At 39.7% G+C, this 27,034-nt stretch overlaps 2 protein-coding genes and 1 long non-coding RNA gene across 4 annotated transcripts; 1 reads left to right on the top strand and 2 right to left on the bottom strand.

Moving 5' to 3' along the window:
* Window positions 1-1,258: 1,258 nt before the first annotated feature.
* Window positions 1,259-4,935, bottom strand: LOC145087895 (uncharacterized). Of its 2 annotated transcripts, XR_013700910.1 has the most exons (4): window positions 4,708-4,935; window positions 3,069-4,597; window positions 1,801-2,340; window positions 1,259-1,433 (listed from the first exon to the last, which is right to left on the bottom strand). It is a non-coding gene; the product is annotated as an uncharacterized LOC145087895 (long non-coding RNA). The 2 variants fall into 2 exon arrangements; XR_013700909.1 differs by having other exon boundaries at window positions 1,801-4,597.
* Window positions 4,936-13,969: 9,034 nt separating this feature from the next.
* DRP4C (Dynamin related protein 4C) lies at window positions 13,970-16,169 on the top strand. Its single transcript, XM_079025996.1, has one exon. It carries the CDS (start codon window positions 14,000-14,002, stop codon window positions 16,058-16,060), a length of 2,061 nt encoding a protein of 686 aa, XP_078882122.1. The 5' UTR covers window positions 13,970-13,999; the 3' UTR covers window positions 16,061-16,169.
* An 81-nt stretch (window positions 16,170-16,250) lies between these two features.
* Window positions 16,251-19,946, bottom strand: USP (UDP-sugar pyrophosphorylase). Its single transcript, XM_079025997.1, has 17 exons — window positions 19,709-19,946; window positions 19,528-19,632; window positions 19,168-19,284; window positions 18,896-19,036; window positions 18,714-18,813; window positions 18,499-18,626; window positions 18,336-18,407; window positions 18,197-18,261; window positions 18,000-18,060; window positions 17,805-17,922; window positions 17,604-17,728; window positions 17,438-17,514; window positions 17,257-17,362; window positions 17,116-17,175; window positions 16,956-17,036; window positions 16,646-16,885; window positions 16,251-16,570 (listed from the first exon to the last, which is right to left on the bottom strand). Exons 1-17 carry the CDS (start codon window positions 19,823-19,825, stop codon window positions 16,400-16,402), a joined length of 1,884 nt encoding a protein of 627 aa, XP_078882123.1. The 5' UTR covers window positions 19,826-19,946; the 3' UTR covers window positions 16,251-16,399.
* Between the last annotated feature and the right edge of the window lie 7,088 nt (window positions 19,947-27,034).

Below are 27,034 nucleotides of genomic sequence, written 5' to 3'. Positions count from 1 at the left end.
AATCACCTTCTTCAAGCTCATATCCAAGACTATTTGCTTTTAAAGCTAAACCGGATAATTTTGTCACAAAATCATCGACCGTTTCACCCTCCTTCATGCGCAAACTTTCAAGCTCTCTCTTTAACGTTGCAAGTCGAGCCGTTCTCACCCGATCCACTCCCAAATATCGTGTTTTCAGCCCATCCCACACTTTCTTTGGTTCGGTGTAACTCGCCATTTGCAACACCATGTCTTCGGGTATAGCTTGAAACAAAAGGCAAGAGCTTGTTTTGACTTCTTTTGATCTGATGCTTCACCTAACGCCTTTGGTTCAACCGTCTCCCATATGTCGTATGCATCCATAATCGACTTGACTTTGACCGCCCACACCGGATAATTCATTGGAGTCAAAATCGGAACTTGATACGTCATCGAACCTCCTTCTTTAACCAACGACATCCTTTTCTCCTTAACCCCGACTTATTTAATCAAGCTTGTTCCGAGAGCACTCTTCCACCGGACAACAAGACAATGTCACGACCACCTTTACCGTCTTTCGTCACCCACAAAACGAACTAAATCAAAGCAACCTGCTTTGACGTCTTCCCGTCCGTTTGTTCCGCGCCTCCGATTAGTCTCTCACAAGCCCGAGAAACGGGGTTAATTGTAATTAACCTCGAATCACACTCCCTTCAATGAAACCGCTCTGATACCAAGTGTAAGAAACTAAACTAAAATAATTTCTTATGTGCTAGGGAGAAACGAAGAACAAAACAGGAAAAGAAATTATTGACTTGCACACAAAGTTTTATGAGAACGACAATACTTTAAATTTAAAGTTAAAACTATTACATCTATATATACTAATTGGATTGGAAACCTACTCAAACTCTAATACCTACATACGAGATAAAACTAAACCAAAATATAGTAACTTTCCTATATTGCCCTTGACTATAAAATTTGTTTTTCAAACCGATTAACCCAACAAGGCAAAGTTACAAGATATAAAATACAAGATAAATGAGCAAAAGACGAAATACTCCAATCGACCCATCTTCTGACATCATTCTCACTTCTATAATTACACCATACATATAAAAACCAAATAACAATATCAGCTATGCTGTCTGTGTGTTTGGGAGAGAGAGAGAGAGAGAGAGAGAGAGAACTTGTTGAATACGATTGCTAGTCGGGTTGTGGAGTTATACTTGCAATAATTGTTATTAGAATTACCCAAGTGGTAGATTATTGGCTTAGGTGTCTGTAACATCGTAAATTTTCAAACAAATTTTTCATTTTTAATTTCATAAAACACATGTCATTTTAAATAAACACCATTTAATAGTCAACAAAGTTTTCAAAACATTATCAAAATCCAGGATCCCCATTCGTGACTCTTTTCTCTGGTGTGTACAATCGAGCCGCCACCTTCCCACGGTCTTGATAAGAACCTGAAACACATAACATATAACACGGTAAGCACGAAGCTTAGTGAGTTTCCCAAAATACCACGTACAACACATACGCCACTCGAGGCTACAGTATGACCCTCCGGTCGATGTGTCTCAGCGGGACCCTCCAGTCCCGTAGCTCGTTGGACCCTCTGGTCCGATCATAGCTCATCGGACCCTTCAGTTCGGTCTGTATCGTTGGACCCATCGGTCCGGTCTATATCGTTGGACCCTCCGGTCCGGTCTATACAACATATGGCATACATACAACAAAATGCACATAATCTCATACATACACATAGCATACAAGACCCTTTCGGTCTACACATAAATACCACTCTAGGTAGTGTATAGTGAGAAGACTCACCTCGAATGATGAACGGCTCCTACGAATGTCATCGATGCGCACCAGCCTCTACCTCTGAGCCATATCTACAATGATCTCAAATTAGGATCTAAGTCCCAACCCTCATTCTCTAGGTCTAAAGGTAGTCCACTAACTAGTCCATAAATAACCCCAAAACCCATTGGGCCCACCAAGGCCCAATAATAAATGGACTCTATCGAGGCCCAACTCTCAAGTCCAAGAGGCAAGCCCAACTCAAGGGCCCAAGGCACATATACATATTCCTCTGGTCCAAATCTCTAGCACAACAAGCCCAAACTTCAGGCCCAACACTTAAGGCCCAATATAAGACTTAGTGAAACATCCCAAAAATACAGTCTGAAAATTTCGTTTTAAAATAGTAATAAAACCATGTTCATCAATCGTCATATAAGAATCATAAAGAATGTATCTCAAAATATCTTAACAATTGTCAAATATATCAGAGTATAAACATCCCAGGCTGAACAAATGGTGTGTGCACTGCAATCTTCCCGAGCTCCTCTTTTAAAAACTGAGTACCTGAAACCAAAACTGAAAACCGTAAGCACGAAGCTTAGTGAGCTCCCCCAAACTACCACATACCATACAATAACATATAAAGCATCTACTGGGCCTTGCCCACTGCATCGGACCGAAGTCCGGAACTGACTGCATCGGACCGAAGTCCGGAACTAACTGCATCGGACCGAAGTCCGGAACTGACTGCATCGGACCGAAGTCCGGAACTGACTGCATCGGACCGAAGTCCGGAACTAACTGCATCGGACCGAAGTCCGGAAACTGCATCGGACCGGAGTCCGGAACTAACCAGGGCCTTGCCCTCTGCATCGGACCGAAGTCCGGAACTAACTGCATCGGACCGAAGTCCGGAACTGGCTGAACATAACATAGCATAAACATATCAACTAGCATGAATACATATACTGCATACTGCATCGGAATAGAGTCCGGAACACATAACATAAAACATGCTTGAATCACAAAGACACCAAGCACTCTAACTACTGCATCGGACCGAGGTCCAGAACTAACTGAACATAGCGTAACGTAATCATAGCATATAATATAAACACATATACTGGATACTGCATCGGACCATAGTCCAGAACACATAACTCATACCATGTCTGTATCACAAAGACACCAAGCATACTGAACTACTGCATCGGACTGAAGTCCGGAACTACTGCTAACTAAACGGGCCGGCATTGTGGCCGTAGACCCGTTCCTACTGGAAGGAAACTCACCTCACACTGCTGAAGTCCCGTCGACACAATCCCACACTGCTGAAGTCCCGCAGACTCCACCCCAGCTGCTGGTTGACAGTTTCCCGAACTGTCAACACCAAATAACACCCAATTAATAATTGGGTTCTAACACATAACTATAAATACATGCTTTGGATAATTACTATATTACCCCTAGCTTGGCTTACCTAAGCCCAAGGCCCAATCCATAGGCCCAAAGTCAACTAGGGATCAAAGCCCAACATATGGCCCAATTTTCCAAATTGGGCCCAAACCTCTACATGGACTTCCCTTAAGGCCCAAATGTCCAGTCTAGTCCAACATGTCCCATTCTAAGGGCCCAATATCATACAATCCTCTCGGCCCCAACTATGGCCCATCTATGGCCCAATTTTCCAAATTGGGCCCAATCCTTCATATGGGCCTTACCCTAAAGTCCAACTAAGTACTCTAGTCCATTTGATTATTCTCGGATGGCCCAACACAAAGCCCAAGTGAAGGGGTTCACATCAAATGATAACTAGGGTTAAGTGTTTCTCACTTAACCCATTAAGGGCTTAATCCACTAAGGACTTAATCCATTAAGTCCATTATTGCTTAGGTTAATTTCTGCCAATGATTATTTAATATTTCACTTATTAAATAATTCTCGTGTGTGTGTCCCCATAACTTCTCAAATTTAGGGTTTTCTCACTTAACCCATTAAGGACTTAATCAATTAATTCATTTACTCTATTAGATAAATAGCATGGAATAATTTGGGCTTAATTCACAATCCAATCCCAATGGCCCATAAGTGGGCCCAATAAGTCTAAGGCCCAATTACTCACAATTAGGGTTTTCTAAATCCTAATTAGGGTTTTCACTCAAACATGGCCCAATAAGCCCAAAACTAATCTCTAGGCCCATTAGGGTTTGCTAGCGGGGCACCACCCACTACCACCTCGGGTAGTGGTGGTCGATGGCGGCTCACGGCGGCGGCCACCACCTTACGGTGGTGGTTACTATTATTTTATTATTCATGCTAATTACAATTACAAGGTTTTTATCCAAAAATAAACACACACACACACTAACACACTCTAACTAACACACACACACAACCACACCATGGTGGCCGGTGGTGGCTCGTGGTGGCGGTGGCTCTTCTGTGAACTCCGGCTACCCCAAACACCTAACAAACATACAACTAATAAAATACAACCACACACACCTACATCGAAATAAACCCACACATACAAGCTTTTAATTTGCAAGGTTCACCCCAGCCACCAGCTTGGTGGCTCACGGCGGCAACGACATCACCGGAAGGCGGCAGCAGCGGCGGCCACCATGGCAGGAGGCCATGGTGGTTCTTCTCTTCGAATCCCGGCCAGCAACAACCTCACAGCACCTCTCGATTCAACACGACAGGTGATAATCCACGTAGGCTCGACTGTCCTTTCGGGGTGGCGATCATTACCGGAGCAGAAACAACCCCATGGCAGCGAAAGGAACGAAAAAAGAAGAGAAGAACGGCGGCAATGGTGCTGGAACAAGAAAACGACACCCGAGGGTCACCCGATAGCAACAACAATTTTAGCTTCGTGTTCACAGTAAGAACGAAAGGGAAAGGAGGTGAGTGACGGTTGGGTCTTACCGGCCGTTCTCGTTCATTCACGCCCAACAGATGACAAACGCTGCTCCAAAGACCGATCCTCAGCGATTATGCGTGATGTTCATGACGTCTCCGACAGTGCTGTTATGGCGCTCATCGGTGGTGTAGCAGCGGCGGACAATGGCTACTCAACCGATCGGAACATTGGACTAGGGGGGCGACTTCATACATGGCGGCTGGAGGAGGGGTGATAAGGTGGGGATGACGGCTAGTGCTACCAGATAGGGTTAGGGTTTAGGAACGCATATATATACCCGTCCAAAATAAGCATTTCCTCATAATTACATTTCTGGTCCCTCCCCATGAAATCCTTTCAAATGAAATCCAAAACTTACACTTTAAACCCTGAATATTAGAATCCATTACAACTTAGGTACGGAATTTACCAAACAACCCCTAGGCCTCTAAAATCTCTTCAATGAAGTCCCAATAATTTCCATTTAGTCCCTGCCTTCATAAACACTTACAAAACTAATCTGTAATTTACACTTTTAACCCTCAACATCTAAAATTCTTCGCAAATCAGTCTGGGACTTATATTTATTAAGTTATTGAAATAAACGGGGCGTTACAACTCTCCCCCACTTAAATTAGATTTCGTCCTTGAAATCATTCCTTTCACTTCAAACCACTCTAGTAACCTGGTCACCATCCTGGGCACACCCTAGCCTTTCTAGGGTAACTGTGACCAACCCTCGCGACAAGATCACATCTATTCCGACTGATATCTGTTGCCTTGAGATGGTCTGATTCCCTGAAAGACCACTCATACCAAATTATTATCGATGAAACCAGCCTGCTTATCTCTCAACTGACTACTCAACTTCTGCTAGCTTGAAAATTTCCACTACAAAACAGGTTCACAAACCCAATTATCCCTGTAGATCACTTATACTTGGCCAATGCTCAGCTATTTCCGCTGTGAGTGACTCGTCACTTCCTAATAAACCAGTTATCCTGTCTGTACTTGCAAATCAGGGCACAATTACTAACATTGCCCAAGAGCTGTAACTGCCTGAAACACCGAGCTGTCTGAACACGGAACTACCTGAACACTGAATTGCCCGAAACACTGAATTGTCTGAACACTGTATGTTGTCACATGGCTGCTTCCTGACATCTATCGAGACCTACCTGGTCTCAATTTTCCGCCAATCATCTGAAATACCGGGTTCCGACCTGGCTGCGGAGCCAAAAGACTCCCCACTTAGCCGCCTTGCACGACTTCTGGACGAAATTCTTCTATGGATCTAGCTGCTACTACTTATCCTGACACTGTGGCCCTAACGGCCTTCTGCTCTAACTGACTCGTTCCATGCGTCGAATCCTGACGTCACCAAACCCAAAGCTAAACGCGATTGCTACATCACCAATTGTAGCCTTATGTCATAAATGACCTTAAGCAGTCCACTGCTTCATTGCTCTCATCTCTGTAGTGGCGCTTCTACAGTCTTATCACTGGCTTAACCAGGTCTAATCCGTTTCGGAAATTCCGAAATCCAATCCATGGATTTCCATATCCTTACTGCTATACCTGAAATGGTGAGTACTACTGATCTTTCTGCGTCCTAACAACGCACTCACGCTATCTACCAACCTAGTGAAGGCTGCGGCTACACCCACAGACTCACATCACTCTAGTACTATCTGCTAATCTTATGAATGCTACAGCTACACCCGCAGATTTACAACACTCTACTACTATCTGACTGCTAGTGAATGCTACGGATACACCCGCAGGCTTACAACACTCTGATGCTATCTGACTACTAGTGAATGCTACGGCTACACCCGCAGGCTTACAACACTCTGATGCTATCTGACTACTAGTGAATGCTACGGCTACACCCGCAGGCTTACAACACTCTGATACTGGATCGAACACACGCTTGCCCCGCGTACTCTAAATTCCACCCAGCGTACTCTAAATTCCGCCCAGCATACTCTAAATTACGCTCAGCGCACTCGGCTAAGTCTAAAACCACAAAACTTCTGAAGACCATAACTTCTTCGTTATAAGTCTGTTTCCGATGATCCTTATATCCACGGAAAGCTAACGAGAAGCCCTACACTTATATCAACTTTATTCCTCCTGAATCCCACTCGAACTCAGATCCAAAATTTATGAAAAGCCCAGCGCCTTAACATTACATTTGGGCTCTAAAGCACAAACCGAACTCTTTTATCACACAACCTACCTCACCCACATCCCAAAAGGGCATAACCTTTCTCTTTCAATGCCTCAAAACCTTCTCATACTCGGATTAAGGCCCACGGGCCTTAAATCACAAAATAATCCAAAACAGGGTGTTACAGTGTCTAAGCCCATAACTATAATTGGTATGTACTTGACCCGAGAGTAGCATGGTCTATTAGGGTTGCCTTCACCAGAGCAATTTGATAGGATAGACTTTTAAGAAGAGGTTATTTGTGATTTATTAATACAAGTTCTAATATATTAATATGAAATCATATGATTTACTTCGTATTGATCAAGAATTAATTTGGTGTAACACCCATAAATTTTTACGCCAAATTTAAACTTTTCAAGCATAAATAAAACCAGATAGTAACAGTTTACAAAACATTTTTATCAATATCCATCAGATTGTCCCAAAACAAGATCATAAGCATGAGGAGCGGTACGGTCACGCCTTTGCCTTGCCATGAACTCCTCCTGAAGTACCTGAAACAATAAACTGCAGACTGTAATCCCGAGGGCTTAGTGAATTACCCCCAAAATACCAATACTACGCTGAAATACCAAGTATGTAACCACAAACCAACAACATGCATACTGGGCCATTGGCCTGACTGGACCGCCCTCCAGGGCCTACATCCTACTAAATCAACACCGAGCCTTCGGCATGACTGGACCGCCATGTGGGCCTACAGTCTCCCCGGACAACTCATAGGGTATGTTGGCCTTCAGCATAAAGTAGGACTGCCTTAACCCAAATCAACAAGCAAATAACCATGTGTGCATACCAACATTTATTGGCATATACAAAACATCGAACATATCTATCTCACTGATTACCACACATAGCAATCTCTCATAACTAGAGCACTGACCTAGCAAGTCACTAACTTAGCAATCCCTACGGATCATAAGAACATAACGTATAGTCTATCCTAATTATGATCTAACGGATCATATCTACATGTATCATATCATAACGATAACAACTAAAGGGTCGGCCTTGGTGCCTTAGACCCTATCGATATAGTGAGGATAACTCACCTCGCAGATGTTGACTCGAAAAGTGAACTCCAACTCTCGAATCACTTGACACAGGCTCCACCACTTATTATCATAGTACAACATACTCATAGTCCTTAACCTTTTAAGGTACTCCATAACCCACTAGTCAACCCCTGGTCAAAGTCAAAGTCCTCGGTCAAGGTCAACAATCCATATTGACCTCAACTCACCGAGTTCCTTGAAGCACATTCCAACTCGCCGAGTCATCGGGGTGACTCGTCGAGTTCCTTCGATTCTCAATCAAACTTTAAGGCCACCCGTCGAGTTTCCTCTTTTCAACTCGACGGATACACATGTATACATATCCTGGAGAAAACTCATCCGACTCGCCGAGTTGTTCTTCAACTCGTCAAGTCTTATGGCAATCTTCATCGGACTCGTCGAGTTTTTCTTCCAACTCGTCGAGTTCATAGCCATCTTCATGTGACTCGCTGAGTCCATTCAGTCCTTTTTCCATACAGACTTGTTTTTAGCCATGCAGCGGCTCCAAATCATAGATCCAAGCTTCTAGGGCATGCTTATCACATAAAGTAGCAAAATTTACGTGCATGCATGACTATAAAGGCTCGAAATGCCTATTTTAAGTTCTTAATGGATCTTCATGCTCAAGAGGGACCTCAATCATGACCAAAACTATAACTTTATGCTTCTAGAATCCAAGGAGGGTCTAGATCTGAAGTTACAACCTCAGATCTAGCCCATAGCCCATCTTACCAACTTAATATTCCACAAAAACCCTAAAACTCAACCAATAGAAGAGATCTACAAGGAAAATGGCGATTTGGGTACCTCTAGAAGATGATAACTAAGATAAGTGTTGATTCCTACACTCCATTTGCTCCAATCTCCTTCTCCTCCAAGCCTTCTCCCTCCAAAAATCCTCTTTTCAAGCTTCAAACACACAATGGGCACACACACACGTATTAGGGTTCTCAAGGACTCTCTAGAATTGTAAAGAGGACCAAGGGAGGCTAAGGTTCCTTTAAATAGGGTGCAAAACCCCGGGATTTAGGGTTTCATCTGCCAGCTCCTACTCGCCGAGTCCCAATATGAACTCGTCGAGTAGGTCACTTAACTCGCGATCCCACCCCGCTGCTACTCGACGAGTAGGGCAACCAACTCGTCGAGTAGGGCCTAACCCAAGAAATCTTATTTAAAACAATACCTGAGAATCGGGGCGTTACATTTGGAATTAATTCAGTGATCAAAAGAGACTAATTAGATTAATGGGGGCTAATTGTGTAAATTAGTTATATATATATATATATATATATATATATATATATATATATATATATATATATATATATATAGTTTGGGGTTATGATACATGATGGACTAAGTTTATAATAGAATCCATAACTTGAGTTAGTCCATATGGATCATGGATCATGGATAATAAGCTCAAGGGTATGGATTAGGGTTTAACCATGACTCTTAGAATCCTATTATATATATATATATATATATATATATATATATATATATATATATATATGTTACCCTATAGCTAAAATCGGACACTATATATGTTATAAGAGTTCGTTTGAGCCGATTTTATGCAAGGATATTCTCTCTCAAAAGTCCTCATTTGTTCATGGTGTTTGTGAACCATTGAGGCATCACACTTGAGGTGCTAAGTTCTTAAAGACCGAAACTACAAGCTACAACAAGAGGTAATTCTATAACTCATTTTAATGTTGTTTATGTCAATTGTATGGTAGTTGTAGGCTTAATGCTTTGGAAACAATATTGCATGTATAATTAGAGAAAACATAGATCTAAATCATTAAGGGTTGTATGCGCACCATAGGATGTTGTAGTATACAAAACCCAACAGGGAATAAGATTATCGTGGGCATGGATTGGTTGAGCCCTAATGGGGCAGTGATCGACTGTGAGCAACAATTAGTTCGGGTTCGGACCCCAAGTGGGGGAGATTTAGTGATTCATGGTGAGAGACTATAGCGTGGGCCAATTTTGTGTTCTGTAGCGAGGGCCAGACGCTATCTTCATTAGGTTGGTCGGGTTTTGTCGCCTATGCCATGGATACTCGGGATAAGGGTAAGGCGACCATGGATGATGTGCCGATTCTGCTGGATTACCCGGATGTATTCCTGGAGGATTTGCCCAGGGTACCTACATAGAGGCAGGTGGAGTTTAAGATTGATCTGGTTCTAGGTGCGGCTCCAATAGTCAAAGCACCTTATCGGTTGGCTCCTCCCGAGATGCAGGAGTTGTCTATACAACTGCAGGAGCTATTAGACAAGCGATTTATTAGACCGAGCAGTTCGCCTTGGGGAGCATCGATTCTATTTGTAAAGAAGAATGATAAGTCTCATCGTATGTGTATCGACTACCGAAAGTTGAATAAGGTAACAGTGAAGAACCGTTATTCCCTCCCAAGGATTGATGATCATTTCGACCAGCTTCAGGGCGCATCTTGGTTCTCCAATATTGATTTGCGATCGGGATACCATCAGATGCGGGTCAGGGATGAGGATGTGTAGAAGACAACTTTACGGAATCGATATGGTCATTAAGAGTTCGTGGTGATGCCTTTTGGGCTCACCAATACTTTAGTCGCATTCATGGATCTCATGAACCGCACGTGAATACCAATGTTGGTTCGGTCTGTGATAGTATTTATTGACGATATTTTGGTTTATTCCCAAACTCAGTAGCAACATGAGGAGCACTTGAGGGAAGTGTTGGAGACTTTGAGTAGGGAGAGACTTTTCGCAAAGTTCTCCAAGTGCGAGTTCTGGTTGCGCGAGGTGCAATTTCTAGGACACCTAGTCAACCAAAAGGGTAATTTGGTCGATCTGGCCAAGGTCGAGGTCGTGATGCAGTGGGAGGTTCCGAGGTCTCCATCTGAGATTCGTAGTTTTCTTGGTCTGGCTAGCTATTATCAAAGATTCATCTAGGATTTCTCCAAGATCGTTGTTCCATTGACCCGACTTACCAAGAATTCGGTGACATTTCGTTGGGGGCCTGAGTAGCAGGCAGCTTTTGAGACTTTTAGACAGCGGTTGTGTGAGGCACCGATTCTGACCCTGCCAGAGGGTGTTGATGACTTCGTGGTTTTTTGTGATGCTTCGATCTCCGAATTGGGGGCAATTTTGATGTAACGGGGTCGTGTGATTACTTACACTTCGAGGCAGTTGAAGCCTCATGAGGCGAATTATCCGACACATGATTTAGATTTGGGGGGCATGATTTCACCCTCAAGATTTGGCGGTATTACCTCTATGAGGTTCGTTGTACTATTTACACGGATCACAAGAACTTGAGGTATCTAATGGATTAGCCGAATCTGAACATGAGGCAACGTCGATGGTTAGATGTGGTGAAAGATTATGATTGAGAGATCCTTTATCACCCGGGAAAGGCCAATGTGGTGGCCGATGCTCTCATCTGCAAGACGGTCGGGGCTCCGATCAGAGATAAAATTTTTTAGGATGATCGTGATTACTCTACTGTTGGAGCGGACTCGTGAGGCTCAAGTAGAGACTATGAATGAAGAGCACCGGAAGAGTGAGCGCATTGTGGTTCAGCTGACTTCCTTCGATTATGATAGCCGCGGATTATTGAGTCTGTATCGGCAGTTTTGGGTTTTGTATTAGGGCGGTGTACGCCAGGTTCTGATGGAGGAGGCCTACAAGTCGAGGTTCTCCATTCACCCCAAGGCGATGAAGATGTATAGAGATATTCGTCCTGATTATTGGTAGCCCTGCATGAAGCGGGATGTGGCATAGTATGTCAAGCGGTGTCTGACTTACAAGAAAGTCAAGGCTGAGCATTAACATCCTCATGGCAAGATGCAGTCGTTGGAGATTCCCATATGGAAATGGGAAAACATCACTATGGATTTTATCACGAAGCTTCCTAAGTCTGTGCACGAAGTGGATTCGATTTGGGTCATCGTGGATCGATTAACCAAGAACGTGCACCTCATTCGGATTCATGAGAGTATTTCTGCAGAGAAGTTGGCCGAGATTTATATCAGGGAGGTGGTGGCACGTCATGGGGTGTCGGTATCAGTGGTTTCGGACAGGGATGTTCACTTTACTTCCAGGTTTTAGAAGCGGTTTCATGACGAGTTGGGCACTCGTCTCCATTTTAGTATAACATTTCATCCACAGACCGATGGTTAGAGTGAGCGAACTATTCAGACCCTTGAGGGCATGTTGCATGCATGCGTATTGGATTTTGGCGGGAGTTGGGATACGTATCTTCCGTTAGAGGAAATTTTGTATAACAACAATTATCATGCTAGCATTGATCTACCTCCTTTTGAGATGCTCTACTGGAGGAAGTGCATGACCCCGATTTGTTGGGGGTGAGGTCGGTCAGCGAGTTATGAGGAGTACTGAGGTGGTACTCAAGACCACTGAGTTAATTCAGCTATTTCGGAGCAGGCTCTAGACAGCTCATAATCGACAGAAGAGTTATGTTGACAGGCGCTGGTCGGAATTGGAATTTCAGGTGGGAGATATGGTTCTCCTGAAGGTTTCACCTTGGAAAAGCGTCATCCGATTCAGGAAGCAGGGCAAGTTGGGCCCCATGTATATTGGTCCCTTCAGTGTTTTGGCTTGGGTGGGCCGGGTTGCGTATCGTCTAGACCTTCCATCCGAGCTCAGTCGAATTCATATCACATTTCATGTCTCTCAGCTGCGGAAGTGTTTAGTGGATGATTCCGCAGTTGTAGAGCTGGTGAAGGTGTAATGATTGCACCGTAAGGGGTCGAAGTGGACTTGGGAGCCCGAGGATGAGATAAGAGAGCATTATCCATGGTTGAGGTGTTTGCATACCTCACACTGGTTTGAATATCCTTTTCCATGGTTGTCATTAGCCAATCCTTGACTATGGCATCAACTCACATCCATGCCATGTACATGGGAAATGTAGCTTCTCGTTTCTTGATTGATCGATCGATCGATCAATCAATCCTACCTTGTTATTTGAAAATAGAAAATTCATTATCTCCGGTTTCCATTCATTGAAGTTGTTGTCATTCAACACATCGTGTACCTCATGCGGATGGATGTAGTAGGGCAAGTTAGCATCAATGGTGTCTTCATTCTTCTTGCTTGCGTCTCCCTTTTCTCATGTCATGATCGTCGGTGGCCTGGTACTTGATACCATATATAATTTGATAGCAGAAAAGTGATTTGTATTATTGATTGAAAAAACTCAATACGTACAATGCAAGTCTACTGAACCTTTTATACAAGATTTTGAATTGACAATTATCTAAAAACAAACTGATAAATATGATATAAGGATAATGACAGATAAACAACTTTATCTCAATAGAACAATCTCGGTTCTTTTATAGTTTTATATATAGCACCAAATTGCGGGTGCTTTAGATATTGGGGTCATTTGAAATAAATATTTAACTTGAAACTAATTATTTTGTACTTTATTTTGTGAATTGTATTCGGTGATAATAACTATTATAATTTATAACTTCTAACATTTTAATAGATGTGTTATCTCTTTTCTCCGGTCGCAGTAAAAATCCTATTTTGGGTTCATATTTTTTGATAACCGTCTTGTTAAATTTTTGGTTTATGTTTTTTAGACAACGTCCAATCATTTTTCATCTCTCACGTTCTGTTTTATCATCTAATGGTTTAATTTTTTCGTTATGCTACTATATACATACATACATATACATATACGAGCGATTATTATTATATTATTGGGCATAAATGCTCTTGATGATCTTCACCAAAAGGCGCTGCATGAACTCTCTATTCACGTATATATATATAACTGAAACTGCCCTTCCATTCGATATATTAACGATCATATTAAATGAACCATTATAAAGAATTCAATGGTAGTATTAATAGTACTTTACTAGTAGGAAGGGGAAGCGCTTAGTCGTCTCATCCACCCGCGGTTGCGATTTTTTACCTACAAATATGTAATCTACATTCATTTTTTCTTTAAATCAGTCATCTCTCTCTCTCTTCTCAGTTTCTTTCTCTAATTAACATGGCTCTAACAGCCACCAAGAGCAGTGCATCTAAAAGTTCGTCCAAGAGAAGGAACTACAGCTCATCTGACAGTGATGATGACTACTCTTCCGTGGTTGATGAAGGAGCGTCTGGTACTCTTGACCTTCATCATACAGTACCACTTGTATCCAAATATGATGATCGAATCCGACCCTTGCTTAACTGCGTTGATAACCTCCGTCATCTTAAGGTGATGCAAGAAGGGATCCAACTCCCGACCATCGTTGTTGTTGGTGACCAGTCGTCTGGGAAATCCAGTGTGCTTGAGTCACTTGCTCGAATCAGCCTCCCTCGTGCACAAGGCATTTGCACCAGAGTCCCATTGATCATGAGGCTACAGCATCATGCAGACCCTCGCCCTCAGCTCCATTTGGAGTACAACAATAAAAGTGTTGTTACTGATGAAAGTCGAATCGAAGAGGATATTATAGCAGCGACGGATGAGATTGCTGGAAATGGGAAAGGCATATCACATACTCCGCTCACACTGATCGTGAAAAAGAGAGGTGTCCCTGATCTTACCATGGTTGATTTGCCCGGAATAACCAGAGTTCCTGTTCACGGTCAACCCGAAGACATCTACGAACAGATATCTGCCATTATCACGGAGTACATAACTCCCGAGGAGAGCATCATTTTGAATGTGCTCTCTGCCTCCGTTGACTTTTCCACTTGTGAATCCATAAGGATGTCTCAACGTGTGGACGTAACCGGACAAAGGACGCTTGCTGTTGTTACCAAAGCAGATAAAAACCCCGAAGGTCTTTTAGAAAAGGTTACATCTAATGATGTAAACGTTGGCCTCGGGTATATCTGTGTCAGGAATAGAGTTGGTAAGGAGAGTTATGAGGAAGCTAGGATCAAGGAAGCGAAGCTGTTTGAGACACATCCTCTACTGTCGTTGGTTGATAAGTCCATGGTCGGGGTCCCTGTTTTGGCTGAAAAATTGGTCGAGATTCAATCGACAATCATATCAAAGTGTCTCCCGGATATCGTCACAAAGATCAACGAGAAACTTACTGGGTATGTCGATCAATTGAACAAATTACCTCGGAAGATGACCTCTGTTGCAGAAGCCATGACGGCGTTCATGAGAATCATCGGTTCTGTTAAAGAATCGTTGAGAAAGATTCTGATTAGAGGCGAGTTTGAGGAGTACCCGGATGTTAAATCCATGCATGGAACTGCTCGTTTATCAGAAATGTTGAATGAGTATTTCGTCAAACTTCAAGCCACTGCTGACAATGAAGGAAATGGGTTTTTCTTGATGGAAGAAATCAGAGTTCTGGAAGAAGCGAAAGGGATTGGACTACCCAACTTTCTTCCTCGAGCAGCTTTTCTCACCATACTCAACAGAAGGGTAAATGGAATTTCTCGTATGCCTGTTGAATTCGTCGGGAACTTGTGGCATTATATTGAAGATGTTTTGATCAGTGTTTTGTTGCGTCATTCCGAGAATTACCCTCCACTACAATCTTCAATGAGAAGATCTGCACATAATTTGATGGCAAAGATTAAGGCGGCTTCTGTTAACAGAGTGATTGAGATGGTAGAGATGGAGAAGATGACAGATTATACTTGTAATCCAGAGTATACGCTAATTTGGCAGAAGCTGATGAGTCATGAACAAGCTTTCGTGGAAGCCATTATTGATCATTCAAAGTCAGGGAAGATTAACATCGAGGGGTTGAGCTATGAGGTGGAGCATCTGAGAAAGTATGGCGTTGATGTGGTGAAACAAGCATTTGATATGAAGATGAGGATGATTGCTTATTGGAAGATCGTGTTGAGAAGAATGGTGGATTGTATGGCTCTTCATATGCTTTTTAGCATTCAGAATCTTATTAACAGGGACATGGAGGTTGAGATACTGGAGGAGTTAATGGCGCCACATGGTGGTGGTATTGAGCGGATGCTGGAGGAGGCACCGATGGTGGCAGGAAAACGGGACAAGTTGAACAGAAGTATAAAGTTGCTGAGGGACTCTAAAGAAGTTGTGGCAAACGTGATTGATCAAATCGCTGCATATGGTGATTAGGTGTGCCCCTGTTTTTCTCTCGTTTTGCAGTTGTTGGCTTTTGTTTTTATGCTTATGATCTTTTTAAGATTGTTTTTTGATATTTAATGCTTACTGCGTTTGTTATTTATTGAGCTCTTTCAAGTTTTAAGCGTAGTGATATCACATTTTATCCACAAATGCTTAAAATATAATTAGCTTGCCATGGAAATGTACCAAATAACAAATTATAACTCAAGAATCAAATTCTACATCATCAATACATGTGTTGCAGTTGCAACTCGAAACCAAATAGAGCTCCAATTGGGCTAAAACCCAAAATAAAACAAACATACAACACGGTATCACAAATCATAAAATTCATGGCTTCAGGCAAAAATTCCCACTTTCACCATAGAATTCTTCCAACTGCTCCTTTTTGTTTATCTTAAAACCTCTAATCCTCACTTCCTCAGGCAATTCAACACAATCTTTATCAACACTCTCAATCGTCCACCCATTGTTACACACAGAGCCTCCTCCCACTTTGACCTAAAATTTCACACATTTAACCATTAATATATTATTATGCCTAATGACTTCAAACTTTTTCAATTAAAAGTTTACCTCAGCTTCATCAACAGAATCAACAATAAGAGCTCCATCCAACTTAAGATCCTCAATAACAACATTGTGACCCTTTATAACCAATGTAGATTTTTGAGAAACAGAATTGTTTCCTTTCACTTTGCTTTTAACATCAGAAAATGTAACAGCCCACTTTGGTTTCCACACAACACGTGACCACACTTCCACTTCTTGACCATTAAAGACTTGTGTAACTGGATCATCCACCTTCACACCTGCCTATATAAACACATAAGAAACTGGAATTAAATATATAAATTATAGGAACAGTTTTCAGAGTTTTGCTAACCTTTCTTAAAATCATGCTGTTTGCTCGATAAATTGCTGTTTCTCCAGAAGTAGCACTGTGATATGGATTTCCTTTAGGTACCTTTAATTTAGTGATTTCTAAATTAGTTACTTATATCAAATCAAGTGAGAATTAAAATATATATTTTTTAATTTAGTACCTTTGCAGCATCTTCAGGATTGTTCTTTACAGGTGCATAAGCAAGCCATATTTCTGTCACCTAAAAAGTGATTAAAATTTTGGAAAAAAAATCTTAAGTTGTTTAAAGATATCTTAAACTGGAAGAAGAAGTTTTACTTACTGTGAATCCAACCCTAGCAGATGGAGGCAATGTTTTAGGATAATCTTGCATCATACATTCCAATCTTGTGGAGGATTTGAATTCAGTTTTAGTTGAATCTTTGTATCTTCAATGCAAAATATACAAATTAGTTTTTGAGACAAAAATTATTAGGAGATTTAAAAATAAGAGAGAAAATTACTTGGGGTTAATAAACTCCTTTATGGCGCCACCAGTTTTTGAGAGTTCATCAATGTAAGGGCCAAGTTCAAGAATCAACTGCAATGAAACATAATTATTTAAAAAACAAGACTTTATGATTATAAGAAAAAAAAAAGTCAAAATCAGATGAGAATCTAGAATCATACTTGGTTTATGTTTCCAGGGTATGGAGAAAAGCCAGTTTCACAATTGACATCACCATCAGGATGACCTGTCGCTCTAAGGAGAGGATCAAGCTGATTGTATTCCACATTAATCACCATTTCCCTACCTAATATCATATTATTTAGACAACAATGAATAATAAATATAAAAAAAAAATGTAGTCACTAGTCAACACAATTTACCATCTGTATGAGTAAGCTTTGTAATGCCTCCAATGGCTTCTTTGGCCTTTCGAGGAACAGCAAGAGAATTAACATGGTATTCTTTAGTGACACTAACTCCTAATGCTGCAGGAATCGCCTAAAAAATGGGAACAAATAAAATTTTATTTAAACTTTTTTCCCACATGAAGTAATTATGCTACGATTTTGAAGAACCTTAAAAAGAAGTCCATTTGTATCTTGAAAAAATAAGACCCATCTCAAACCAGCATCTTTCCTGCAAAAAAAAAAAAAAAGTAACAGTGGCTTCATAACTTGGATCAAGAGGGCTAAAATGGGCACTTATAATTTAAGCTATAATTGCAAAATGAAAAGATTATATAGGACACAGATAAAGTAATAAATCTACACACCATTCTTTAAGAAGACCACTGGAATAAAGAAGAGCATGAACATCACCATGGCCATGAGGTTTTGTCTAATAAGAAAACAACAGATTATGATATTATGAAAAGCCAAAGGGATCAACTTGTATAACTTTTAAAATCTCACCTGTATTTTGTATTTATTGTTTGGATCTAAAGCAAGCCTAGCATCATTATCAGCCAAGCAAGCAACCTTTTCCTGTAATATGATTAAGGTGAACTATCAACATTCAACACCATGTTGACTGCTGTAGATTGTATTGAGTGTCAATGGTGGAAAAAAGATTTACCTGTTTTAAAAGTTTAACTTGTGTAGGTTTCATTCCAAAATAAGAATTTGATTCTAAGAGTTGTAATGTATGCCCATGTGTATCATCTGATGTCATTATCACAAGAGGTACGTCTCTTTGACATTCACCTACAATTCAGAATTAATGATGACATGAAGCAATCAGAAAATAATGAACTAGTTGTTGGATGATACAAAAAGTGAAAAAAGAAGAACCTTGAGCATGCTTGTAGCTAGCTTTTGATAAGGATAATATGGACTCGATGTAATGTTGTAAGAAACAAGTTCCTGTAGTTGTTTCCATAGGAAGCGCTACCTGTAAGATGATGTGATATTAGCATTGAGTCAAATAAACAAATGTTTTGATATTAGCATTGATAAAATGATGTGAAAAAAACCTTTATTCCTTTGTATCCAAGACGTTCCCCAAGCCCTCCTGCAACAAGAACAAATGCAGCATTCTGTATCTGCTTCACACCACTCTCCTCATATTGGATAAAGTTATCATCACCACAAGTGAGGACTTCGCCTGATGGAACCTTCAAAAATAGAGACCTTTTTTATACTGAATGATCATAATGAGATAAACTTAACAATGCAGATAATCAAGAAAACAAAAGGCTAAGTTGCAGTGGTTGATACCAAAAGATGGGGTGTAGTAGTAACTTACAGAAGGTGTGAAGCCATCAAATGGGTTCCTTCCAGCCTTTGAATCTGCCAGAAGTTCTCTGGCAGTCTTGATATATGATGCCAAACCTCCAGGGTAGCTTGAATTAAGCAGATCTACCTAAAAGAACTAAGCAAATGTCATTCTAGGATACAAACAGCAACGAAAATTGTTGCAATCCTATGCATAAGCATCAAAAAGCTAGGATCTGATATACTTTTGATATAATATTTCCAATTTAGGGTAATGAAGATGCGATTACACGATACCAAGGTCAATGGAGATGGGCCATCAAAAGGATAACATATAGAAACGACCTAAATTAATTGCCTGATTCAAAACCCTAGCAGCAAGTAAAATTACCTGAGCAAGCAGAGCCTTTTTATCATCATCATCAACACCAGGATCGGGCCAATTCTCAAACAAATGAACCTGACCCGTCTCCAACAACATCTTTCCGAGCTCTATCTGCACATACCTCAAAAAGGTAAGATCAATCCAGTGCAACTTCATTTTATACAGACACACATACACATACACATACCTGTTCGGGAGACAGAATCGAGAGGTTTTTTTGGAGATTAGGAGATGAAGATGTGGAGAGTTCATTGAGTTGAACGGTGGCGAGTTTCTGAATGGCGGAATCGACCGCTGAAGCCATGAATTAGGAAATTGTGAGAACGCTCTCAACTGTGATCCAGAAACAGAGCTTGGTAATTGCAAACAAAAAATGGTGAAAGTGAAGAAGATGAATACAACGATGAAGTAGAGAAATAGCAGACGGAATTTTTTTGGAGTATATATTCATATCGATCTGCGGGTCGGGTTGGTCACATTTTTCTCGATTTAGGTAGCGTTTGGGTTAGTTTTTACCACAAAAGGGTTTTTTAAGAAAAGTATTTAGGGGTTTAAGGCCGGTGGGAAAAGCAATTTAAAGGGTGTTTAGCAAAGTTTATTTAAAAAAAAAAATTATGGAAGTATTCTGTGAAATAAAGAGTTTTTAATAATCACTTATCACTTTTTGACAAGTTACCAACAATCAACAATTATAAGTTGTTTTTTACCTAAATATTTTTTTTACCTAAACATTTTTTTTACTTATATCGGTAATAAGTCAAAAAACTTCTTTTTTAAGCTTTGCCAAACAACCCTAATAAAAAGCTAAGTTTTAAAAAATGATTTAAAAAAAAAAAGTGAAAAGTTATGATTCTCTAGCTTTTAAAAAGCCTTATATTTTATATATGTAAAAAGTTTTAAAAAGTTGTTTCAAAAGTTATTTTTAAATACTAAAGCTCAAAAAGTCATTTCAAAAACTATTTTTAAATATCCAAACATTTTTTTAGCTTATTAACTTTTCAAAAAAACTAATAAGGTAATAAACTATTTTGAGAAGCAATCTTAAACACCTACTTACTTCTTTTATAATTATTTCCTTAAGAGGTTAAAATTTTTATTTATGTGTCACCTTGAAACATCCTGTTTCGAGAATTTTATTAGTTCGGGATTCTGGAAAATAAATTGATCAAGTAAAAGCCTTGGGCTTTAAGGGAATAGGGTTTAAACCCTATTGGATGTAGATGATATTAGTTAGGTGATCCAATCTCTTGGTTTATGTTTTGGAGTCAAAGGGTAAAATGGGAAAAGTTATGTTTTTGACTTCTTTCATGAATTAATGATTTTAATTTGGTATGTTTAAAGTTAAAAGTAATTATATATGATTGTGAGGCTCTTCAATACCAATCTGTACATATAAAGAACGTCGAAAATGTAGTTGAAACGAAGAAGTTATGGATGTTTGAAGTTGAAGTGGAAATTAGGGATTTTTGGATTACAAAGGGCGTAACGGGGATTTAATGAATTATGCAGGGCATAATTTATGTTATACATGATGTAATCTGGGCATATCAAAACCCTAAATCTTCGGTATTGAGCCTTATTTTAGGGCTCTAACTTATGGGAAACCCTCTCATTACCAGCCTCCGTCACCTAAGATCATCCTTTGAGAAACCCTAGCCTCATCTCACTTGTTTTTTTAGCATTGGCATAATTTATGAGCTTATTTCTCCATTGAAATGTTGAATCTTGAAGAGTAAGGTAGTGGCAAAGTTTATAAAAGAAGAGTTCAAGTATAGATCTAGCAAAATTACATCATTCCTAGTCCATTGTGAGTAAAAAGCTTCTAACTTGTTCATTGGTTTTATAGATCTAGTTATTTGTCAAATTTGCCACTTTTCGGTCATTTTAGTGCATAAAGTTTAGATCTTGAAAGTTTGTGGCCAAGTTATGCATAAAGTTGGAAACTTTATCCATCTAAACATCATATTGATTCAGATATGAAGGTTAGTGACTTGTACTTAATGGATTAAGCTGAGAAAGATGAATTTTTGGTCCCTTTGAAACTTAAAGACTAGATATTGGTTGTTTGGACCATCCTAATGGATAAAGTTGGAAGTTTTATCCATTATAGAGCTAGTAGGAATAAGATCTGAGCTTTGAGTGAAAGGTCTTAATGTATTAAGTGCTTAAAATGAAGTTTTGGATCTGGAGGCGTACGCATGGCGTACTTAAGGTTATGCAACGCGTAGTTTGGGTGGACCCCTTATTATGGAATAAGGCTTTACGTCATGCATAGAGTTGGAGTACGCAGTGCATAGGCAACAGATATTGACCTTGACTTTTTGACCCGTTGACTTTTGGTCAACTATGAGGGGTTGAGGACTTAGAAGGGCAAAATGGTATGTTGCCCAAATGAGGATTTATCTTGGTATTTTGAATTGCTAAGTTGGAGTATTTACCTTAATTACTAATTAGGGTTTGGTTTGTGGATATGTTAGTGGGAGAGACTTCAGCACCGACAACTCGTGTGTGATATCTATTCGTTTATCCATCAATGTGAGTCTTCTCACTGTACTTGTGGGTCGAAGGCACCAATGTCGGCCTACTGGATTGTGTTATGTAGGATGCTAGTTGTCTTTGTGACTCTTGCATGTATGATTGAGTTTAAATATACCCCAAGGATGGGGTCCCAGATCCGGGCTCATAGTTGTATGTTTGGGTTGAAAAAAACCTCAGGGATGGGCCCACTATTGCATGTTTGGGTTGAAAGAAACGCGAGGGTTGGGCCCATGATTGCATGGTGGGTTGGAATATACCCCAAGGTTAGGCTCACTGATTGGTATGGTATGTGGTACTTTGAGAAACTCACTATACTTTGTGCTTACGATCTGTGTTTAAAATGTTTCAGGTACTTCTGGTTTCAAAGGGAGGGTTAGGCTTGATTACACTACATCCCTTGGAGATTTATTCTGCACTGAATGTTTACAAATTACTTTGATGTTTTGTGAATGTTCTGACTTTGATTGTCTTTTGGAACAATAAAGGAATAGTTTTAACTTATTTAAAAATTAAAAAAAATCTCAAAATTTTTAGGATGTTACACAACTATTAATAAAGATCAAGGCGGATTTGTTGTATTACAATTAAATATTTATACGAAGTGAAATTTTTTTAGATAAAAACAAATCATTCATTGAATTTAAGTAGTTGCATACCCTTCAAATTCCATTTTTTCTATATCATAAAATAATAATAAAAAAAAAGCAAAATTTACAAGTTGCCACCATTTTTTGTGTTGGAAGTCGTTCAACATAACAAAAGTATTTAAAAAATCAAATCTTTATAGTTCAGAAAAACTGTAGAAAATCAAATCCAGAAATTCAAAATCTATCATAATCACATCCAACTATCACAAAAGTTTATAATGCTTTAATCCAAAAAAAAAATCCACACAATTTATTCCTTATTGTTATTAAAGGACTTTAACAAAAAAATTTATAAAACCCATAGAATGTTACCTGAAAACCCTAACATTTGAACTTTGTCTTCGCCTCTTTGGTCACCACTCAGGAGTAACAACGATCGCTATTCAGCCGGACCCCGTCTCACTCTATAGCCTTGAGTGCTCTTCCTACTAAGTTCGTCCATTCCCGTCATGTTATTTGCAAGTCTCTCCTTTTCTCCCAGACTCTCACTCTCAAAATCCATATTTATTTCTCTCTCACACAAACTCACTCATGACCGCCTATATCTCAATTTGACTTTGGTTCAAGAGTCTTATGCCTTTGTAATCTTAATTTGACTTTGTCTTCACCTCTCGGTATGCATAATGACATTTAATAATCCCATGCATGGTGATAACTAAGCAATTATAAAGAAACCGTGAACCTTAGGTGGAGACTTAACATTTCAACTAATACGTATTACGCATATAATTACATAATCATAAATAATAAAAGCATGAAGGATATTAATACAATACATACTAGCAACAACATATGGCAGAACTCGGGTCTCCTCGGCCGACAATTGATATGCTCGGCTCCTCACCACCAGAGCCTCCACTTTGACCTCACGGTCATCAGTAATCCTCAGCGTAGCTGGAGCAGGTGCTCTCACTGCTCCTAGGATTATTTAACCTTTGCAGCATTTAACTTAATGTATTCATTATATAGTTAACTTACATCAATATAAGTCCTACAAAGCACAAAGCAACCAACATTCGAGTAGTACAACTCTATAGGCCACAAAGCATCAAAAGGCATCCTTCCTAATAGGCATCTCTCCTAATAATCATTCTAGCATGCAACCCTGAACATATCATTATGTTAACTTCTAGCATGTAAAACATTCCATAATACATATAATATATCAACATGTATAGGTATTCTGGGAACCACTTACTTGAGTTCGGCTGATTGCATGCATCACACACCTTTTTTTTTATAAAAATCCTTTTTAAAAAAATTATTTTCTTTCAAAAAATATTATCAATTCCCAATTTGAGTTCAGACACACCTAATAGTGTGTCTGAATCCCTCAAACCATGGCTTTGATATCAAATTGTAACATCCCAAAAATACCAAATAAAATTTTCATTTTTCAAACCATCAAATCCATACAAGCATTTTTCCCAAAATCAATTAGAGTAAAATATATCTTTTGAGCATCAGAGTAAAACAGTAACAATCAGTGCGGTAAAGTCATCATGGGATTGTAACATCCAAAATATTGAAGATAAATTGTTGGGAATAACCCTATTTCTAGGTCAACTCGATGAGTTGGAGGGACCAACTCAACGTGTTGAAGTTGGAAGAATCGCGAGAATTAAATGAACCAACTCGATGAGTTGAGGAGCCTCAACTCGGCGAGTTAGCAGCTGGGAAGGAAACCTAATTTTTAGGTTCTTTCACCCTTTTTAATGGCCTTAAGTCCTTTTCTGGCCTCCTTATCGGCCTCCATTGTTATCAAAACCCTAAAACGAGTTGTAGCCTCCATTGTCAAGTTTTTGAACCTTAGAAGGAAGTATTGGTGTCCATTTTGTGCATTGTGAAGGAATTAAGAAGATCTTGAAGTTTTTAGCTTGGAGAAGGAAGTATTGGATCCAGAATCACTCCATTTCTTGCAGTCACTTTAAGGTATCAAGTTCATACCTTGATTTGTAGATGATTAGATCTCCTAATTTTGGGTTTTGTTGTGTTTTGGCCTCTTTTTGGGGATGATGATGGAGTAAAGTCATTTAAGGGGTTGTTCTTTCATATCTGAGCTGGTTTTGGTACCTTTGACCTTAAGGTGCAAACATTATGAGGATTTTGGTGTCATGCATGCATAAGTCAATTATTAAGTCCATTCTAAGCTTAAGAGCTTTATTGAGACATGAATGAATGTAAAGTTGGCAATTTTACATGGTTTTCCAGCTCAAGGAAGTCATATCTATGTGTTTGGGGTCATGTCCTTACGGATTAAGTGCTTGATGTATTAAGATGTGGGTTTCTGGCGAACTCGGCGAGTTTATGGATAAACTCGGCGAGTTGGCTCGGTTTTCCTTGACATTTTTAGATTGCTAGAGGAACTCGGTGAGTTGACTTGGTTTTTCCCAATCTGTGTAATTGATGGAGAAAACTCGACGAGTTAAAGGACAACTCGGCGAGTTGGGTCAACTTGGACTGTTGACTTTGACTTTCGATTTATGTCTTTGAAAAAGTTTGTCCCAAGTGGTACTTGAGGAAATCTGAATTGTAATAAGGAAAATTATGGGCTTAGAATAAGGCCCATATGGGGTTGGGCCCAATTTAGAAAATTGGGCCATTAGTGGGCCTCTGTGGATCTTTGGTTTTGGGCCTCAGTTTTGGTCCATGTTAGGTCAGGGGTAAAATGGTCATTTTACCCTAAGTAAGGATTATGGATTATAGCATCGAACCCAATTGCTAATTGGATGTGTTGTTGGTATTGATAGCTCGGGAAGCCGACAAGGCAACAACTAGGGATTTCTTTCGGGGAGCTTATGCATTCGAGGTGAGTTTTCCTCACTGTACTTTTGGGTCGAAGGCACCAAGTTTGCCCCATTGGATTAGATATTGTGACATCCCCAATTTTCACGGCCAGAAAAGACTGATTTGTTTATGCTTTATTTTTAAAATCAGAGTAATCTTTTAAAGAAAACTGTTTCGGAATTTGTTCCCAGAAAATATGATAAATACTTTATCCAAGCATCTCCGAAGAGATGTATTTTATTCGTTTTAAAACATTTGGGATGTCCTGGTCAATACAGACACATAAGCATAAACCGAACTTACATTCACCTACACTAATGATATACATCTCTTTAATCTCTCAGTGTAATGTTTCTTTGTATCGATACCTGTGATACAAAAATATTGAGTGGGTTAGCTTTGGAAAACCTGATGAGTACATAGGGATTTCAATCCCAGAATGTTGTAACATATATATAATTTAGAATTCACACAATATAAAAATTTCTCTCTATATATATAACCAACTCTTACCCCACCCTGTCAATCCTCTCAACGAGACTATCCATAACCTTGGACCTTAAATTTTAACTCTTACTCCCAGATCTAATCCATATTCTCGAGTCCATGATTGTGTCCATTCCATACTCCCGGATAAGGGACAATTGGTCTATGTCTAAATCCATACTCCCGGACTAGTGACATATTCTATGTCCTGTCCATACTCCCGGACTAAGGACAACTGACTATGTCTTAATCCATACTCCAGGATTAATGACAACTGACTAAGTCTTAATCTATACTCCCGGATTAATGACAATCAACTAAGTCCAATCGATACTCGCGGACTAGGGACGAATGACTATGTCTAATCCATGCTTCCGGATCAATGACATATTTTAAAATTCTATTCTCCGTATATATCTCGCTCGTACTCATAAAGAGATACTACCCCATAACCATTATAACAAACCTTAGGTTTACTCTTTAACCTAACTTATCATAAACAATCAGGTATATTCTTTAACACATAATTCAGACATCATCAAATAACTCACACAAAACATATATTTAATACATTCAAACAATACTTGTATTAAAATCATGTTCATGAAAGGGACTATGCACTCACTTGTTAAGACGATTGTCGGACAGCACTACGGCTCTTCAAGTAGAAGTTCTTCTACGAAACCAGGATATCTTCACACACCAGGCTTCTCGTGGGTAGAGCTTCGGCTTGAAACTCTTTTCTCCTCGGGATCTTCGGGGCTTTGGGACCTGCTTCGGTTGTCGGGATGATATCGGGGCTTCAGGGGTATTTCTCGCAAAGTAGAAGAAAGAAAAAGGGGTGAAGAAGTGGAAATTAGCAATAAAACCCGGAGGTCTCACTTTCTATTTATATGGCCTGAACCCCCGATTTATGTTGCGCGTAACTTCAAAGTATGTGGGGCGTACTCCTTCGTCGACATGTATGTTGGGCGTACTGAGTGGATTTAACCATTGAAACTTGAAAGCTTTCCAGTTCTTGAGTTCAATAGGGATGAAATAAAAACATATGTTGG

Source organism: Lactuca serriola, chromosome 2 (assembly GCF_051521515.1).
Source record: "Lactuca serriola cultivar US96UC23 chromosome 2, Lser_US96UC23_V15, whole genome shotgun sequence".
NCBI lineage: Eukaryota > Viridiplantae > Streptophyta > Magnoliopsida > Asterales > Asteraceae > Lactuca > Lactuca serriola.
The sequence above is the reverse complement of the archived record's forward strand: the minus strand, read 5'-3'. Positions and strand labels throughout refer to the sequence as shown.